General features: G+C 52.6%; 1 protein-coding gene across 1 annotated transcript; it reads left to right on the plus strand.

The window, feature by feature from the left end:
- Positions 1–1,793: 1,793 nt before the first annotated feature.
- Positions 1,794–17,659, plus strand: LOC149428437 (uncharacterized; the record flags this gene model as incomplete). The annotated part of the gene is made up of 3 exons (XM_089667411.1): positions 1,794–2,550; positions 2,961–2,984; positions 17,501–17,659. Coding segments are annotated over exons 1-3 (819 nt in total), but the record flags the coding sequence as incomplete, so codon positions are not given.
- Positions 17,660–21,227: the final 3,568 nt, after the last annotated feature.

Raw genomic sequence — 21,227 nt, forward strand, 5'->3', positions numbered from 1 at the left:
CTCCGTCCCTCTATTATACCCCGATCCCCCCTCCGTCCCTCTATTATACCCCGATCCCCCCTCCTTCCCTCTATTATACCCCGATCCCCCCTCCGTCCCTCTATTATACCCCCCGATCCCCCCTCCGTCCCTCTATTATACCCCGATCCCCCCTCCGTCCCTCTATTACACCCCGATCCCCCCCTCCGTCCCTCTATTATACCCCGATCCCCCCTCCGTCCCTCTATTATACCCCGATCCCCCCTCCGTCCCTCTATTATACCCCCCGATCCCCCCTCCGTCCCTCTATTATACCCCGATCCCCCCTCCGTCCCTCTATTATACCCCGATCCCCCCTCCGTCCCTCTATTATACCCCGATCCCCCCTTCGTCCCTCTATTATACCCCGATCCCCCCTCCGTCCCTCTATTATACCCCGATCCCCCCTCCGTCCCTCTATTACACCCCGATCCCCCCTCCGTCCCTCTATTATACCCCGATCCCCCCTCCGTCCCTCTATTATACCCCGATCCCCCCTCCGTCCCTCTATTATACCCCGATCCCCCCTTCGTCCCTCTATTACACCCCAATCCCTCCTGTGTCCCTCTATTGTACCCCGATCCCCCCTCCGTCCCTCTATTATACCCCGATCCCTCCTCCGTCCCTCTATTATACCCCGATCCCCCCTCCGTCCCTCTATTATACCCCGATCCCCCCTCCGTCCCTCTATTATACCCCGATCCCCCCTCCGTCCCTCTATTATACCCCGATCCCCCCTCCGTCCCTCTATTATACCCCGATCCCCCCTCCGTCCCTCTATTGTACCCCGATCCCCCCTCCGTCCCTCTATTATACCCCGATCCCCCCTCCGTCCCTCTATTATACCCCCATCCCCCCTCCGTCCCTCTATTATACCCGGATCCCCCCTCCGTCCCTCTATTATACCCCGATCCCCCCTCCGTCCCTCTATTATACCCCGATCCTCCCTCCATCCCTCTATTATACCCCCATTCCCCCTCCGTCCCTCTATTATACCCGGATCCCCCCTCCGTCCCTCTATTATACCCCGATCCCCCCTCCGTCCCTCTATTATACCCCGATCCCCCCTCCGTCCCTCTATTATACCCCGATCCCCCCTCCGTCCCTGAGTGGGGACCAGGTGCTGAGTGACCTCCCATTGATAGCTTACCTATTTCTTGGTCCAGTATAGCCCACCATGGTGTGATTAATGAAATGTCCTTTAGATGGCAGCAGATACTGGCACTGTGTGCTGCAGCAGATGAGCCCGGGTCAGGAAGGCAGGCAGTGCTCCCCCAATAATGGGCAGGATAGTGGCTGGACAATACAATATTTCAGTCCCTGGGGTCCTGGAGTCAATGTCCAGCAGAGCCTAAGTCACCCCTGCAAAGTCCTTATAAGTTTGACTGAGAAGAAGGGGGATGGTAATGAACTGTGTAGTCTGATAATACTGGAGGCGGAGCTATTGATATTTACTAAACTGATTATTATTGATCTGTATCTAGTGTAATGATACGGACGGTGGGGGGCATAGCTCTGTTACAATGCTATGGGAGGGGGGATGGTAATGATCTGAGCAGTATAATGATACAGGTGGTAGGAGGGGGATTGCTGTGTCATTACAATATGGGAGGGGGGATGGTAATGATCTGAGCAGTATAATGATACAGGTGGTAGGAGGGGGGAGGGGCATTGCTCTTTGCTTTATAATGATATCATGGGAGGGGATATGGTAATGCGTTCCGTATTCTCACTCCAGTGGGGGTGGTGCAGGGGAGGAGGGGCTATGTTGTCTGAGGATAGAGGACACATGATGTCAGTGTGTGATGAGGAATCCTCTGAAGGGATTACTTTGGAGGGGTCCCCAGGAGATTGGGAGGCCACACTGGGCTGTGAGCCTCCGAGGAAATCCCAGGGATGGGGGAGCAACAGGTGGACAGGGGTTCCCAGGTGGAGCAACAGGTGGACGGGGGTTTCCAGGTGGAGCAACAGGTGGACGGGGGTTCCCAGGTGGAGCAACAGGTGGACGGGGGTTCCCAGGTGGAGCAACGGGTGGACGGGGGTTCCCAGGTGGAGCAGCGGGTGGACGGGGGTTCCCAGGTGGAGCAACGGGTGGACTGGGGATCCCAGGTGGAGCAGCGGGTGGACGGGGGTTCACAGGTAGACGGGGGTTCCCTGGTGGGAAAGCAGGTATACCGGGGATCCCAGGTGGAGCAGCGGGTGGACGGGGGATCCCAGGTGGAGCAGCGGGTGGACGGGGGATCCCAGGTGGAGCAGCAGGTAGACGGGGGATCCCAGGTGGAGCAGCGGGTGGACGGGGGATCCCAGGTGGAGCAGCAGGTAGACGGGGGTTCCCTGGTGGGAAAGCAGGTATACTGGGGTTCCCAGGTGGAGCAGCATGTGGATGGAGATTCCCAGGTGGAAAGGGGTACCCAGGTAGATGAGGGTTCCCAGGTGAAGCATCAAGTGGACATGGGTTTCCAGGTGGATGGGGGTTCCCAGACGGAGCAGATTGAAGTTCTGGAGTCACTGGAGCTGCCGGCCAATGAAGAGGTAAAAATGTGTTTGTATGACCTGTCTGTGACGGAGCGTGGTGGGAGGGCTTACTCTACAGGGTAGGAAATGGTTAAGTCCTCATATTCCATGATGGGGTATGTTTACCTCTTTGGGGTGCACAGAACCAAACTGCTTCTGTATACTGGACAGTAGTGAGGGGACAGTGCTGGGATCAATGTAGAAGGTCAATGCAGGGGGCAGTGTAGGGATCAGTGCAGGGGGACAGTGTAGGGACCAGTGTAGTGGGACAGTGCAAAGATTGTTTTCTAGGAGCCCTGCCGTCAGTGTGGTTTCCTTGCAGCACTGGGGTTTGGGTAGTGATGGTATACTGATAATATTTCTGCTGTTGAATTGTTGGGCTGATAAATATCTGTGTCTCTCCTCTCATCCTCCACTTCTTCACTCAGCACTGGAAAGGTCTCTTCCAGCAGGTAAGTTCCACCCTTTGTCTGTGTTCTCATTTGTTCCTTCATGTGGAATGATGTTACTGTGTGACAGGAGCCCAGATACATGGAGGAAGCATAGACACTGGTACAGCACTGTTTAGTGGATACATAGAGGGAGTAGATGCACTGTGTAGTGGATACATAGAGGGAGTAGAGGCACTGGTACAGCACTGTGTAGTGGATACATGGAGGGAGTAGAGACACTGGTACAACATTGTGTAGTGGATACATTGAGGGAGTAGAGGCACTGGTACAAAACTAGTGGATACATGGAGGGAGTAGAGGCACTGGTACAAACTGTGTAGTGGATACATGGATGGAGTAAAGGCACTGGTACAACACTAGTGGATACGTGGATGGAGTAAAGGCACTGGTACAACACTAGTGGATACATGGATGGAGTAGAGGCACTGGTACAACACTGTGTAGTGGATACATGGAGGGAGTAGAGGCACTGGTACAAAACTAGTGGATACATGGAGGGAGTAGAGGCACTGGTACAACACTGTGTAGTGGATACATGGAGGGAGTAGAGGCACTGGTACAAAACTAGTGGATACATGGAGGGAGTAGAGGCACTGGTACAAACTGTGTAGTGGATACATGGATGGAGTAAAGGCACTGGTACAACACTAGTGGATACATGGATGGAGTAGAGGCACTGGCAAAACACTGTAGTGGATACATGGAAGGAGTAGAGGCACTGGTACAACACTGTAGTGGATACATGGATGGAGTAGAGGCACTGGTACAACACTGTGTAGTGGATACATGGAGGGAGTAGAGGCACTGGTACAACACTGTGCAGTGGATACATGGAGGGAGTAGAGGCACTGGTAAAACACTGTGCAGTGGATACATGGAGGGGGTAGAGGCACTGGTACAACACTGTGCAGTGGATACATGGAGGGAGTAGAGGCACTGGTACAACACTAGTGGATACATGGATGGAGTAGAGGCACTGGTACAACACTGTGCAGTGGATACATGGAAGGAGTAGAGGCACTGGTACAACACTAGTGGATACATGGAGGGGGTAGAGGCACTGGTACAACACTAGTGGATACATGGAGGGGGTAGAGGCACTGGTACAACACTAGTGGATACATGGAGGGGGTAGAGGCACTGGTACAACACTGTGCAGTGGATACATGGAGGGAGTAGAGGCACTGGTACAACACTACATGGAGGTGGGGCGTGCTCTGCATATTTCCTCTCTCATGGGTCAGGTGATGTAGTTGGTGATGTCATAGTCAGGAATACACATAGTCCCACCCATGGCATGTCTCAGTAGGTGTCAGTAGTGGGGTGTCAGACCCCTCCCCCCTCATCCGGCATCGCCCCAGTGTCCAGGATTGTTCAGATCCCGCCCCTTGTTGGGTGACGTCTCTTGAGAGCCGACATTCCAGACACCCAGGATGACCAAATCTACCCATGGCTGAGTCCCCGGCCTGTGCCTGCATGGAGTGTGTGTGTATATATCTCCTCCGGACTGTAGGGGGCATTTATAGGGGGCACTGTAGGGGGGGCATCTATAAGGGGCACTGTGGGTGGTATCTATAGGGGGCACTGTAGGGGGGGCATCTATAAGGGGCACTGTGGGTGGTATCTATAGGGGGCACTGTAGGGGGGGCATCTATAAGGGGCACGATGGGTGGTATCTATAGGGGACACTGTAGAGTGCATCTATAGGGGATACTGTGGGGGGGGGCATCTATAAGGGGCACTGTGGGTGGTATCTATAGGGGACACTGTAGGGGGGGCATCTATAAGGAGCACTGTGGGTGGTATCTATAGGGGGCACTGTAGAGTGCATCTATAGGGGATACTGTGGGGGGGGGGCATCTATAAGGGGCACTGTGGGTGGTATCCATAGGGGACACTGTGGGGGGGATTTATAGGGGACACTGTGGGGGGGCATCTATAGGGGACACTGTGGGGGGGATCTATAAGGGGCACTGTGGGTGGCATTTATAGGGGACACGGGGGGGGGGACCATAAGGGGCACTGTGGGTGGTATCTATAGGGGACACTGTGTGGTGGTGGTGGTGAGGGTCATCTATAAGGGGCACTGTGGGTGGTATCTATAGGGAACACTGTAGGGGGCATCTGTGGGAGATCTTTAAGGGGCACTGTGGGTGGTATCTATAGGGGACACTGTGGGTGGTATCTATAGGGGACACTGTGGGGGGCATCTATAGGGGACACTGTGGGTGGTATCTATAGGGGACACTTTAGGGGGCATCTATAGGGGACACTGTGGGGGACACTGTGGGGGACATCTATAGGGGACACTGTGGGGGACATCTATAGGGGCACTTTAGGGGGCATCTATAGGGGACACTGTGGGGGGGATCTATAAGGGGCACTGTGGGTGGCATATATAGGGGACACTTTAGGGGGCATATATAGGGGACACTGTGGGGGGGGATCTATAAGGGGCACTGTAGGGGGCATCTATATTATTATTATACAGTATTTATATGGTGGCAGAAGTTTGCTCAGCGCTGTACATTATAGGGGGATAGAACATGAGACAATACAATACACGAGGGGGGGAGGGCCCTGATTCTGGGAACTTACAATCTAGGAGATATGGGGATCATCCACAGGGTGCACTGTAGGAGGCATCTATAGGGGGCACTGCAAGAGGCATCTATAGGGGGTATCTGTAGTCGGCACTGTAGGGGAAATCTATAGGGGGCACTGTAGGAGGCATCTATAGGGGGTATCTGTAGTCGACACTGTAGGGGAAATCTATAGGGGGCACTGTAGGGGGCATCTATAGGGGGTATCTGTAGTCGGCACTGTAGGGGAAATCTATAGGGGGCACTGTAGGGGGCATCTATAGGGGGTATCTGTAGTCGGCACTGTAGGGGAAATCTATAGGGGGCACTGCAAGAGGCATCTATAGGGGGTATCTGTAGTCGGCACTGTAGGGGAAATCTATAGGGGGCACTGTAGGGGGCACTGTAAGAGGCATCTGTAGGGGGCACTCTAGGAGGTATCTATTTGGGGTATCTGTAGGAGGCATCTATAGGGGGTATCTGTAGGAGGCATCTATAGGGGGTATCTGTAGGGGGTTTATATATATCTGCTATGAAACATCGGACTTCATTCTCTGCTATGGGACACACGGCCATACATGGATTATCCTGGGTGTGACTGGTGGAGGTGACACCGCCTACAGACACCAGGGGAACCCTCCTCCATTCAGGATAATAATTGTCTGCACATTGGTCCCTTCAATGGACTTACTGACTCCAGGTATTGGGGACGGTCAGCCACAGTCCTTATATTGTATCCCATCCCCCTCTACTACTGCGCCCCCATCCCCCTCTACTACTGCGCCCCCATCCCCCTCTACTACTGCGCCCCCATCCCCCTCTACTACTGCACCCCCATCCCCACCTTTACTGTTTTGCCCCCATCCCCCCTCTACTGTTTTGCCCCCATCCCCCCTCTACTGTTTTGCCCCCATCCCCCCTCTACTGTTTTGCCCCCATCCCCCCTCTACTGTTTTGCCCCCATCCCCCCTCTACTGTTTTGCCCCCATCCCCCCTCTACTGTTGTACCCCGATCCCCCCTCCGTCCCTCTATTATACCCCCATCCTCCCTCCGTCCCTCTATTATACCCCGATCCCTCCATCCCTCTATTATACCCCGATCCCCCCTCTATTATACCCCGATCCCCCCTCTGTCCCTCTATTATACCCCCATCCCCCCTCTGTCCCTCTATTATACCCCCATCCCCCCTCTGTCCCTCTATTATACCCCCATCCCCCCTCCGTCCCTCTATTATACCCCCATCCCCCCTCCGTCCCTCTATTATACCCCCATCCCCCCTCCGTCCCTCTATTATACCCCCATCCCCCCTCCGTCCCTCTATTATACCCCCATCCCCCCTCCGTCCCTCTATTATACCCCCCTCCGTCCCTCTATTATACCCCCATCCCCCCTCCGTCCCTCTATTATACCCCCATCCCCCCTCCGTCCCTCTCTAATACCCCGATCCTCCCTCCGTCCCTCTCTAATACCCCGATCCTCCCTCCGTCCCTCTCTAATACCCCGATCCTCCCTCCGTCCCTCTATTATACCCCGATCCTCCCTCCGTCCCTCTATTATACCCCGATCCCCCCTCCGTCCCTCTCTAATACCCCGATCCTCCCTCCGTCCCTCTCTAATACCCCGATCCTCCCTCCGTCCCTCTCTAATACCCCGATCCCCCCTCCGTCCCTCTGTTATACCCCGATCCTCCCTCCGTCCCTCTATTATACCCCGATCCTCCCTCCGTCCCTCTATTATACCCCGATCCTCCCTCCCTCCCTCTATTATACCCCGATCCCTCCCTCCGTCCCTCTATTATACCCCCCTCCGTCCCTCTATTATACCCCGATCCCCCCTCCGTCCCTCTCTAATACCCCGATCCTCCCTCCGTCCCTCTCTAATACCCCGATCCTCCCTCCGTCCCTCTATAATACCCCGATCCCCCCTCCGTCCCTCTGTTATACCCCGATCCTCCCTCCGTCCCTCTATTATACCCCGATCCTCCCTCCGTCCTTCTATTATACCCCGATCCTCCCTCCGTCCCTCTATTATACCCCGATCCTCCCTCCCTCCCTCTATTATACCCCGATCCCTCCCTCCGTCCCTCTATTATACCCCCATTCCCCCCCTCCGTCCCTCTATTATACCCCGATCCCCCCTCCGTCCCTCTATTATACCCCGATCCCCCCTCCGTCCCTCTATTATACCCCGATCCCCCCTCCGTCCCTCTATTATACCCCGATCCCCCCTCCGTCCCTCTATTACACCCCGATCCCCCCTCCGTCCCTCTATTATACCCCGATCCCCCCTCCATCCCTCTATTACACCCCCATCCCCCCTCCGTCCCTCTATTATACCCCCATCCCCCCTCCGTCCCTCTATTATACCCCCATCCCCCCTCCGTCCCTCTATTATACCCCCATCCCCCCTCCGTCCCTCTATTATACCCCCATCCTCCCTCCGTCCCTCTATTATACCCCGATCCCCCCTCCGTCCCTCTATTACACCCCGATCCCCCCTCCGTCCCTCTATTATACCCCGATCCCCCCTCCGTCCCTCTATTATACCCCGATCCCCCCTCCGTCCCTCTATTATACCCCGATCCCCCCTCCGTCCCTCTATTATACCCCGATCCCCCCTCCGTCCCTCTATTATACCCCGATCCCCCCTCCGTCCCTCTATTATACCCCCGATCCCCCCTCCGTCCCTCTACTATACCCCGATCCTCCCTCCGTCCCTCTATTATACCCCGATCCCCCCTTCGTCCCTCTATTATACCCCGATCCCCCCTCCGTCCCTCTATTATACCCCGATCCTCCCTCCGTCCCTCTATTATACCCCCATTACCCCTCCGTCCCTCTATTATACCCCGATCCCTCCTCCGTCCCTCTATTATACCCCGATCCCCCCTCCGTCCCTCTATTATACCCCCATCCCCCCTCCGTCCCTCTATTATACCCCCATCCCCCCTCCGTCCCTCTATTATACCCCCATCCCCCCTCCGTCCCTCTATTATACCCCCATCCCCCCTCCGTCCCTCTATTATACCCCCATCCCCCTTCCGTCCCTCTATTATACCCCCATCCTCCTTCCGTCCCTCCTGTGTACCCCAATCCTCCCTCTGTCCCTCCTGTGTACCCCAATCCCCCCTCTGTCCCTCCTGTGTACCCTAATCCTCCTTCTGTCCCTGTGTACCCCAATCCTCCCTCTGTCCCTCCTGTGTACCCCAATCCTCCTTCTGTCCCTCCTGTGTACCCCAATCCTCCTTCTGTCCCTCCTGTGTACCCCAATCCTCCTTCTGTCCCTCCTGTGTACCCCAATCCTCCCTCTGTCCCTCCTGTGTACCCCAATCCTCCCTCTGTCCCTCCTGTGTACCCCAATCCTCCTTCTGCCCCTCCTGTGTACCCCAATCCTCCCTCTCTCCCTCCTGTGTACCCCAATCCTCCTTCTGTCCCTCCTGTGTACCCCAGCTGTCTGTCTTTTCTGTACATGGGTAGCAGATGGCACATGTGAGTGTTGTGGTCTGTAAATCATTTATTAAAGTAGATATTTGGCCTCTGACACACATGACAATTTCTGTCATGTAAGCACACATATGTCAGCCTCTGGGGGGTGAATCATGTCACAGCAGGGCATACTTCCTTCTAGGAATTCCAGCAGCTAAGTGTGTGGGCTCTGTGAGTTCTCGTGGTGCTTTGGTGGGAGATCATGGCGTCCTTCTTTGGGAAGATATCTCCACGTGTACCGTGTAAGTTGCCAGTTGTCTCCTTTAATAAAGGGGTTTTTTTAACGATCACTACACTCAGATGCGACCTCTGCCTTCCATATCTGCTGCCCTAGAAAATCGTCCGTTTCTGAAGCAGTGCTGCACCAAAGTGCCTTGGACCTACAGCAGAGCCATTCCCTTCTCTTTCCTTGGAACATCGGTCATTATTGCGCCCTGCGCCGCAATCTCCACACCAATCTATTCTCTTCACCGGGCACACTGTTGGGTCTGATGTTTGTATCTGTGGAGATGAAAGATCCCATTTTCCTCTCTCAGGTCTTCCTATCACTTTGACTTGAATGTTAGACCTGCAAGTGGGTTTAAAGTTGATTTTTGGGGGGGCCATTGCTGACAACTAGAAGAACTTATTTCCCACATAGCACTTCCCATAGTCCTCAATGATCACAGCAATTTTCCTCCAGCCTGGACTCCATTCTCATTCACAGATTCTCAGATCTCAGCTCCTATTCTGGGAACACCTCAGACTATTCCTGGCTCTTCAGTCTGTTAAATATTCAATTTGTTATGTCCACACAAGGGGAATGGTGTCCTAGATGCACACTCTGCAGTCTTGAAGGTTCCTTGGTGTCTAGATTGTGTCTTCTGTGTTTAGTTTGTTAAAAGGAACTGAACACATTTGTTTCTTTTGGAATGGAAAGGTCTAGAGTCCCCATTTTGTATCTGTACTGGTTATTCTGGTGCTCTAGAGGTGGAGACGCCAGTTTGTTGCCATGTGATCTACTTTGATCTGGTATTTTATTCTTCAAGCTGATAGTTGTTCTCTGGCAAGTTGTGGATATGATGCCTCACATCCTTCTTTGATATCTGCCTGTTTTTATGGATCCATTGATAAGTTTGAAATCATGGCTAATATCTTCAAGGCTTTCCCGACATTTTCTGCTCCTCTATCATTACCGAAGACCTGATCACTGAGATCTCAATGATACCTTGGTTATTAAATACAGCAATCAGATGTTGTGAAATTCTATAATAGCAGATAGAGATTAGTATTGAATTCTGGTATTTGTGGAGTCAGATCATCTGGGCTGTTTTTCTGAATCCGGAGACGTGTGATGTATGACCTCTGTGGGAGGGTAAGATTCCCAGCTTCTGTCCATAGTGCTGAATCTGAAGAGGACCCTAGGGATGATAGGGTGGGGAGAGGACCCTGGAGATGTCAGGGTGGGGAGAGGATTCTGGAAATGTCAGGATGGGGAGAGGACCTTGGAGATGACAGGGTATGGAGAGAACCCTGGAGATGTCAGGGTGGGGAAAGGTTCCTGGAGATGTAAGGCTGGAGAGAGGACTTTGGAGATGACAGGGTATGGAGAGAACCCTGGAGATCACAGGGTATGGAGAGAACCCTGGAGATCACAGGGTGGGGAGAGGACTCTGGAGATGACAGGGTGAGGAGAGGACCCTGGAGATGACGGGGTGAGGAGAGGACCCTGGAGATGATGGGGTGAGGAGAGGACCCTGGAGATGATGGGGTGAGGAGAGGACCCTGGAGATGACGGGGTGAGGAGAGGACCCTGGAGATGACGGGGTGAGGAGAGAGCCCTGGAGACGACGGGGTGAGGAGAGAGCCCTGGAGATGACAGGGTGAGGAGAGGATCCTGGAGAGAACCCTGGAGATGACAGGGTATGGAGAGAACCATGGAAATCACAGGGTGGGGAGAGGACTCTGGAGATGATAGGGTGGGGAGAGAACCCTGGAGATGACAGGGTGAGGAGAGGACCCTGGAGATGTCAGGGTGGGGAGAGGACCCTGGAGATGACGGGGTGAGGAGAGGACCCTGGAGATGACGGGGTGAGGAGAGGACCCTGGAGATGACGGGGTGAGGAGAGGACCCTGGAGATGACGGGGTGAGGAGAGGACCCTGGAGATGACGGGGTGAGGAGAGGACCCTGGAGATGACGGGGTGAGGAGAGGACCCTGGAGATGACGGGGTGAGGAGAGGACCCTGGAGAGAACTCTGGAGATGACAGGGTGGGGAGAGAATCATGGAAATCACAGGGTGGGGAGAGGACTCTTGAGATGACAGGGTGGGGAGAGGACTCTTGAGATGACAGGGTGGGGAGAGGACTCTTGAGATGACAGGGTGGGGAGAGGACTCTTGAGATGACAGGGTGGGGAGAGAAACCTGGAGATGACAGGGTGAGGAGAGAACCCTAGAGATGACTGGGTGAGGAGAGAACCCTAGAGATGACAGGGTGGGGAGAGAACCCTGGAGATGACGGGGTGAGGAAAGGACCCTGGAGATGACTGGGTGAGGAGAGGACCCTGGAAATGTCAGGGTGGGGAGAGGACCCTGGAGATGACAGGGTATGGAGAGAACCCTGGAGATGACAGGGTAAGGAGAGGACCCTAAAGAAGACAGGTTGGGGAGAGGACCCTGGAAATGATAGGGTATGCAGAGGAAGCCAGAGATGTCAGGGTGGGGAGAGGACCCTGGAGATGTGAGAGTTGGGAGAGGACCCTGAAGAAGATGGGGTAGGGAGAGGAAGCTGAAGATGAAAGGGTGAGGAGAGGACCTTGGAGATGAGAGGGTAAGGAGAGGACCCTGAAGAAGACCAGATAAACAGAGGAGAATAGTCAGTCCAGAAGTTTCACAGCGAAGGGTGATCAGGCTCCTAAAGTGTGTTTCCAACCTGTGTGGAGACATTGAGTGAGAGAAGGATGGACCCTCTGCCCGTTTGCCTATATTCACCCCATACAGACATATGTATGAAGAATTCTATGCTGTGCCCGTTGTTGGGTGTCTGCTCATGTATTGATGATGTTCTGCGGAGCTTGCACTCCCAATTGTGGGATGTCAAGCTGCTAAGAGCAGTGAAGTGACAGACAATTCACCCCACATCCCCCAAATGTTGTGTATAGTGAACTCCAGCCTACGTCAGACACCGACGGATGAGGATGAGATATGGGTACAGGCCTCTGTAGAACAGCTGAGTATGTAATATTCTTTCTGCAGTCATCTATCCACCTCAGGCCACGTGGCACAGGTTGGGAAGCCACTCAATGTTTGCCACTGAATCTTTCAATCTGCAAAGTTTTGGCTGTGGTAAATTGTACTTAAAGCATTGCTCCATCTACAGGGTTAGGAGAGTTCATCGGTAAAGGGGACATCTAAAGATAACAGGACGACTTTCTCACCTCTTTACCATGTAAAGTGGGATCTTTTCATTGGAAGAAATGATGGCATTCTCATAGTTCATGGCTGTGACGATTGTGTATTCCTTCTCCCCTTCGTGCAGATCAGACATGATCAGGTGCTCTCCTGGAGACCACAGCACACAGTGTTTTCCCATACAGATCCTCCACCCGCTGGCCTGCTGAGTTGGTGGAACTCCATTGTAGGTAGGAGATGTACAAGTTGGTGGGACTCCATGGTAGGTCAGAGATGTACGAGTTGGTGGGACTCCATGGTAGGTCAGAGATGTACGAGTTGGTGGAACTCCACGGTAGGTCAGAGATGTATGAGTTGGTGGGACTCCACGGTAGGTCAGAGATGTACGAGTTGGTGGGACTCCACGGTAGGTCAGAGATGTACGAGTTGGTGGGACTCCACGGTAGGTCAGAGATGTACGAGTTGGTGGGACTCCACGGTAGGTCAGAGATGTACGAGTTGGTGGGACTCCACGGTAGGTCAGAGATGTACGAGTTGGTGGGACTCCACGGTAGGTCAGAGATGTACGAGTTGGTGGGACTCCACGGTAGGTCAGAGATGTACGAGTTGGTGGGACTCCACGGTAGGTCAGAGATGTACGAGTTGGTGGGACTCCACGGTAGGTCAGAGATGTACGAGTTGGTGGGACTCCACGGTAGGTCAGAGATGTACGAGTTGGTGGGACTCCACGGTAGGTCAGAGATGTACGAGTTGGTGGGACTCCACGGTAGGTCAGAGATGTACGAGTTGGTGGGACTCCACGGTAGGTCAGAGATGTACGAGTTGGTGGGACTCCACGGTAGGTCAGAGATGTACGAGTTGGTGGGACTCCAAGGTAGGTCAGAGATGTACAAGTTGGTGGGACTCCACGGTAGGTCAGAGATGTACGAGTTGGTGGGACTCCACGGTAGGTCAGAGATGTACGAGTTGGTGGGACTCCACGGTAGGTCAGAGATGTACGAGTTGGTGGGACTCCACGGTAGGTCAGAGATGTACGAGTTGGTGGGACTCCACGGTAGGTCAGAGATGTACGAGTTGGTGGGACTCCACGGTAGGTCAGAGATGTACGAGTTGGTGGGACTCCACGGTAGGTCAGAGATGTACGAGTTGGTGGGACTCCACGGTAGGTCAGAGATGTACGAGTTGGTGGGACTCCACGGTAGGTCAGAGATGTACGAGTTGGTGGGACTCCACGGTAGGTCATAGATGTACGAGTTGGTGGGACTTCACGGTAGGTCAGAGATGTACGAGTTGGTGGGACTCCACGGTAGGTCAGAGATGTACGAGTTGGTGGGACTTCACGGTAGGTCAGAGATGTACGAGTTGGTGGGACTCCATGGTAGGTCAGAGATGTATGTTGTCTCACATAAGAGGACATATTGGAGCTTTTACATGGGTACAATTGAGAGAATCAAATGGCTCCTAATCTTGGTCTGATACACTAATCATCGGCTTGAGCCATCTCTGCGGATTGCCATGTGGGGACATTCATACAATGTGGGGGAAGGGATGTTAGATGGCTTCAGATGCGGTAATCATATCTGCTGTCTGATCCCAGAACATTCGTCATACCCTCAATCCTGGACACCCCCCATCCCCCGCTGGCTGTCTGCAGTGAGTAGACATGATCCTGTTATATAAATCCTCTGTACATCTGTGATCCCTCCATTCTCTGTACAGCAGACAGCACAGGATTGTAATCTGGGATCACTGAAGTCACCCAGTCATGTGGTCCTAAAGGCCCAGTGACAGGTTCCCCCTTTACCTGGTAGGAGCACAGCAGCAGTAATTGGTGGACTCTCTTAGTCCCTTTCTCTGAACATTCGATTTGCAGGTTCAAGAGAAAAGCCCAGAACTGCATCCCTACAGCAAGCATGGTGACCCCTAGTGTAGATGGAGCATGCAGTTATTAAAGTGGACCTGTATGTCACTAACTTGGGGCCACAGTACAGCCGGACCCCAAAGCCATTCAAATTTGGGGGGGATGTATCTATGTATGTATCTATGTATGTATCTAGGTGTGTATGTATGTGTGTATGTGTGTGTGTATGTACAGTGGGGATGGAAAGTTTGGGCACCCCAGCTACAAATTTGTATTAATGTGCATAAAGAAGCCAAGGAAAGATGGAAAAATCTCCAAAAGGCATCAAATTACAGATTAGACATTCTTATAATATGTCAACAAAAGTTAGATTTTATTTCCATCATTTACACTTTCAAAATAACAGAAAACAAAAAAATGGCGTCTGCAAAAGTTTGGGCCCCCTGCAGAGTTAATATCTTGTACTGCCCCCTTTGGCAAGTATCACAGCTTGTAAACGCTTTTTGTAGCCAGCCAAGAGTCTTTCAGTTCTTGTTTGAGGTATCTTTGCCCATTCTTCCTTACAAAAGTCTTCAGTTCTTTGAGATTTCTGGGCTGTCTGTCACGCACGGCTCTTTTAAGGTCTATCCATAGATTTTCAATGATGTTGAGGTCAGGAGATTGTGAAGGCCATGGCAAAACCTTCAGTTTACGCCTCTTGATGTAATCCCCCGTGGATTTCCAGGTGTGTTTAGGATCATTATCCATTTGTAGAAGCCATCCTCTCTTTAACTTCAGCTTTTTCACAGATGGCATCAAGTTACCATCCAAAATTTGCTGAAATTTTATTGAATCCATTTTTCCTTCTACTTGTGAGATGTTCCCTGTGCCACTGGCTGCAACACAACCCCAAAGCATGATTGATCCAACCCCATGCTTCACAGTTGGACAGAGGTTCTTTTCATTCAATTCTGTGCCCCTTCTTCTCCAAACGTACCTTTGCTCATTCCGGCCAAAAAGTTCAATTGTAACCTCATCGGTCCACAGAACTTGTTTCCAAAATGCATCAGGCTTGTCTATATGTTCATTTGCAAAGTTCAAACAATGATTTTTGTGGTGAGGACGTAGAAGAGGTTTTCTTCTGATGACTCTTCCATGAAGACCATATTTGTACAAGTATCTCTTTATAGTGGAATAGTGACCACAACTCCAGTGTCTGCCAGATCTTTCTGGAGGGATCGTGCAGTCAAACGTGGGTTTTGAATTGTTTTTCTCACAATCCTGCGAGCTGTTCTGTCTGATATTTTTCTTGGTCTTCCAGATCTTGCTTTAACTTGCACTGTTCCTGATGACTGCCATTTCTTAATTACATCCCGAACAGAGGATATTGACATCTGAAAACGCTTTGCTATCTTCTTATAGCCTTCTCCAGCTTTGTGAGCGTCAACTATTTTCAGTTTCAGTTTTCTGGACAACTGCTTAGAAGAAGCCATGGTGCTGATTGTTGGGGCAAGGTCAGATGAGTCGGGGCATTTAAAACCTTTGAGATTGACATCACCTGGTCTTCCCAGACGATGATTGAGAACAATCCATGACACTGGCAGGTCTCAGCGTTGCAAAGGGGGCAGTACAAGATATTAACTCTGCAGGGGGCCCAAACTTTTGCAGACGCCATTTTTTTGTTTTCTGTTATTTTGAAAGTGTAAATGATGGAAATAAAATCTAACTTTTGTTGACATATTATAAGAATGTCTAATCTGTAATTTGATGCCTTTTGGAGATTTTTCCATCTTTCCTTGGCTTCTTTATGCACATTAATACACATTTTTAGCTGGGGTGCCCAAACTTTCCATCCCCACTGTATGTATGTATGTATGTATGTATGTGTGTGCATGTATCTATGTATGTATGTGCGTATGTATCTATGTATTGTTTAGGTATGTATGTATGTGTGTATGTATCTAGGTATGTATGTATCTATGCGTGTGTGTGTGTATGTATCTATGCGTGTGTGTGTGTATGTATGTGTGTATGTATCTATGCGTGTGTGTGTGTATGTATGTGTGTATGTATCTATGCGTGTGTGTGCGTATGTATGTGTGTATGTATCTATGCGTGTGTGTGCGTATGTATCTATGTATGTGTGTGCATATGTATGTATCTAAGTATGTATGTATGTGTGTGTGTGTGTGTATGTATGTATGTGTGTATGTATGTATCTATGCATGTGTGTATGTATGTATGTGTGTGCATGTATCTATGTATGTATGTGCATATGTATCTATGTATGTGTGTGTATGTATCTAGGTATGTATCTATGCATGTGTGTATGTATGTATGTATGTACTTCTGCTGATGAACATGCCATGTATCTGGAAGCAGAGAGGATGGAGCCCTCAGTAAATGAAGTCTCTGGGATGGTGTCAGATTTGGGGGTCAGGGGTATACAGGCAGCTATATACGGCCTGCCATGTCTTTCCCAGGCTCTCGGAGCCGGCACTGGTACTGCGGTTTGGGGGGGACCCTGGTCCTGAATGCAGCAGTTGAATGGCCTCCCTGCCATGGTAATGTTCCAGATGAATGACACCAGACGAGAAGTGATTGTAAACAGAGATCTGGTGTGTATTGTGCTGCAGCTGCCGCCCCGCGCTCCATACACAGGGATTGTGGCCAGCTTTTGTCGCCCCACAAAGGCCCATTGTGCCCAGATTAAAGCCATTTCTCCTCTCTCCTTCCCATAAGAGGATTACGGGTCATACTGCGGCCGCGGCGTGCCCACCGCCATCTGGGATCCCCTCGTCTGGGCTCTTCACCAGGCCGGCCCAGCTGGAGTCCGGGGGGGGCAGACAATGATCTCTTTGTCAGTGAAATGTATGGGGATGGGGCACTTTCACAACTCCATCAGCTTGATTCAGGAATGCAGAGAGACATGGGGCGGCCCTGCACCCCGCCTGGCCAAAGGAACCTGGAGGGTCATTCAATGGAATCTTCCATACATGGGGGGATAGCAGAGGTCACCATCTTACCCCCTCCCCCACAGGGTGCCTGTGCACAATGACTTGAGGTGGGACCACCTAGCCGGCTTTGTGGCCTGTAAGTGCCCCGGCCCACCCATCATCTATAGTCCCTATGGGAGGGGGTCGGGATTCCTATCCCCAGTCAATGTATATACAGTACAGCTCGGCATTGGCTCACTAACCCCGTCTTGTGCCCTCAGATGGATGCGGGGAGCAGTGGCTATATCAGCACTCAGCAGTTCTGGACTCTCCTGCAGAAACATGGTGCAGAGCTGGACCCGCACAAGCTGGATGTCCTGCTGGCCCTGGCAAACAGCAACTCTGATGGCCGAATCCGCTACCGGGATGTGGTGAACCTGGTGAGTGGCTGGAGGAGGAGTGCTGCCATCTCTGCTGGTGAATGGAGCCAAGCATGGACCTCCTGTTTCTGTAATGACTGAGGCCTTCAGCTTGGAGGACAGCCGTGTGAATGGCCAGCTTTGGCAAAGCATTTGCAGAACATTCAGGAGGCTTTCTTGAAGCTTTTAAAGCACCCTTCAGCTCCAGTTTGTAAATGTTAAACAGACATCCTACTGAGGGGTGCTGATTGCCATTTTAAGCAAGCTGCTAGCAGGCTTCATCGGGCTTTCAGCAAGCTTCAAGGAGGGCTACTGCCAAGTGGTGAGGAAGCGATAAGGCACCTCCTCATCACCTGTTTTCACCCCGTATTTGCCGACAAACCCATCACAACCACATGCATTGCACATGGCTGCGGGGTGTTTATGGCTCCTCCCCACTGACGTGATCGTGTAGCGTTTGGCAAGCTTACCGCCCACCGATCGTTACATGTTGGGTAAACTTTACTGCGAGCGTAAAGCGAAACATCACACCATCGGCATGTAAACACCCCCATTCACTGCTTAAGGGGGGAGCATTTGACAAGCTGCAAAAAACACAGCTCAACCGTGCATTTTTACTGCCCCTTTCCCGCCAACTGCACTTCTAAAGGAAGCCTTAGGACCCTTTCATGAGGGGCGGAATCCAATCTGTCCGCTGATCCCCTGCTGAGCAGAGCGGGCGGATTATGCTGAGAGGACACGGCCCTCGGCTCTATGGACGGCCGGGTGTAAACGGACCACCTGACTGCCCTCCAATCCGATCGGTCTAGATGGGGGTGGCAGGGATGGATCCTCCTCCATTTGCTTTTATTGGACTGGATCTGAGGTAGGCGGGTGCAAGTCTGTTTACCCCCCACCAGTCCATAGGGGTGAATGGACCGTCTGATCAGAACCGCAAGAAAAACGGACTGGTGGCCCTGATCAGACCCTTCATGTGGAATGTACAATGTCCCTCTATACACAGAGCGGGTGTCAGCGGCACTGCAGCCTCCTGTTGTATTATCCAGGTCAGTCTTCTATGCAGACAGGTCATGTGGTGACACCAGCTGGGCCTCATCTATTGTATACATCGAATATTAGATCTGATGTCTGGTATTTGGGAAGATATTGATGTCATAACCGTAGTCACCGTGCGTTTGTAGACAGAGCCGCACGCCATCGCCTCCACTGCGACTTTATGAGCCGGAAAACCATCTTCACATTTATCTTCCTGGAGGAAGGAAGGTGATGGGGGGGGGAGGCAGAGGAGCAGGAGGGCAGCAGAACGAGTGGGGGGAAATAGAGGGGTGAGAGTGGTAGAGGAGCAGGAGGACAGCAGAACGAGTGGGGGGAAATAGAGGGGTGAGAGTGGTAGAGGAGCAGGAGGACAGCAGAACGAGTGGGGGGTAATAGAGGGGTGAGAGTGGTAGAGGAGCAGGAGGGCAGCAGAATGAGTGGGGGGAAATAGAGGGGTAAGAGTGGTAGAGGAGCAGGAGGGCAGCAGAACAAGTGGGGGGTAAGTAATAGAGGGGTGAGAGTGGTAGAGGAGCAGGAGGGCAGCAGAACGAGTGGGGGGAAATAGAGGGGTGAGAGTGGTAGAGGAGCAGGAGGGCAGCAGAACAAGTGGGGGGTAAGTAATAGAGGGGTGAGAGTGGTAGAGGAGCAGGAGGACAGCAGAACGAGTGGGGGGTAATAGAGGGGAGAGAGGCAGAGGAGCAGGAGGACAGCAGAACAAGTGGGGTGTAATAGAAGGGTGAGAGTGGTAGAGGAGCAAGAGGACAGCAGAATGAGTGGGGGGAAATAGAGGGGTGAGAGTGGTAGAGGAGCAGGAGGACAGCAGAACGAGTGGGGGGTAAGTAATAGAGAGGTGAGAGTGGTAGAGGAGCAGGAGGGCAGCAGAACGAGTGGGGGGAAATAGAGGGGTGAGAGTGGTAGAGGAGCAGGAGGACAGCAGAACGAGTGGGGGGCAATAGAGGGGTGAGAGTGGTAGAGGAGCAGGAGGACAGCAGAACGAGTGGGGGGTAATAGAGGGGTGAGAGTGGTAGAGGAGCAGGAGGACAGCAGAACGAGTGGGGGGTAAGTAATAGAGGGGTGAGAGTGGTAGAGGAGCAGGAGGACAGCAGAACGAGTGGGGTGTAATAGAAGGGTGAGAGTGGTAGAGGAGCAGGAGCACAGCAGAACAAGTGGGTTGTAATAGAAGGGTGAGAGTGGTAGAGGAGCAGGAGGACAGCAGAACGAGTGGGGGGTAAGTAATAGAGGGGTGAGAGTGGTAGAGGAGCAGGAGGACAGCAGAACGAGTGGTGGGTAATAGAGAGGTGAGAGTGGTAGAGGAGCAGGAGGACAGCAGAACGAGTGGGGGGAAATAGAGGGGTGAGAGTGGTAGAGGAGCAGGAGGACAGCAGAACGAGTGGGGGGTAATAGAGGTGTGAGAGTGGTAGAGGAGCAGGAGGACAGCAGAACGAGTGGGGGGTAATAGAGGGGTGAGAGTGGTAGAGGAGCAGGAGGACAGCAGAACGTGTGGGGGGTAATAGAGGGGTGAGAGTGGTAGAGGAGCAGGAGGACAGCAGAACGAGTGGGGGGTAATAAAGGGGTGAGAGTGGTAGAGGAGCAGGAGGGCAGCAGAACGAGTGGGGGGTAATAGAGGGGTGAGAGTGGTAGAGGAGCAGGAGGGCAGCAGAACGAGTGGGGGGTAATAGAGGGGTGAGAGTGGTAGAGGAGCAGGAGGACAGCAGAACGAGTGGGGGGTAATAAAGGGGTGAGAGTGGTAGAGGAGCAGGAGGGCAGCAGAACGAGTGGGGGGTAATAAAGGGGTGAGAGTGGTAGAGGAGCAGGAGGACAGCAGAACGAGTGGGGGGTAATAGAGGGGTGAGAGTGGTAGAGGAGCAGGAGGGCAGCAGAACGAGTGAGGGGTAATAAAGGGGTGAGAGTGGTAGAGGAGCAGGAGGGCAGCAGAACGAGTGGGGGGTAATAAAGGGGTGAGAGTGGTAGAGGAGCAGGAGGACAGCAGAACGAGTGGGGGGTAATAGAGGGGTGAGAGTGGTAGAGGAGCAGGAGGGCAGCAGAACGAGTGAGGGGTAATAGAGGGGTGAGAGTGGTAGAGGAGCAGGAGGGCAGCAGAATGAGTGAGGGTAATAGAGGGGTGAGAGTTGTAAAGGAGCAGGAGGACAGCAGAACAAGTGGGTTGTAATAGAGGGGTGAGAGTGGTAGAGGAGCAGGAGGACAGCAGAACGAGTGGGGGGTAAGTAATAGAGGGGTGAGAGTGGTAGAGGAGCAGGAGGACAGCAGAACGAGTGGGGGGTAAGTAATAGAGGGGTGAGAGTGGTAGAGGAGCAGGAGGACAGCAGAACGAGTGGGGGGTAAGTAATAGAGGGGTGAGAGTGGTAGAGGAGCAGGAGGACAGCAGAACGAGTGGGGGGTAATAGAGGGGTGAGAGTGGTAGAGGAGCAGGAGGACAGCAGAACAAGTGGAGGGTAATAGAGGGGTGAGAGTGGTAGAGGAGCAGGAGGACAGCAGAACGAGTGGGGGGTAAGTAATAGAGGGGTGAGAGTGGTAGAGGAGCAGGAGGACAGCA

Source organism: Staurois parvus, unplaced genomic scaffold (assembly GCF_062004578.1).
Source record: "Staurois parvus isolate SC_StPar_1 unplaced genomic scaffold, SC_StPar_1.0 ptg003244l, whole genome shotgun sequence".
Lineage (NCBI taxonomy): Eukaryota > Metazoa > Chordata > Amphibia > Anura > Ranidae > Staurois > Staurois parvus.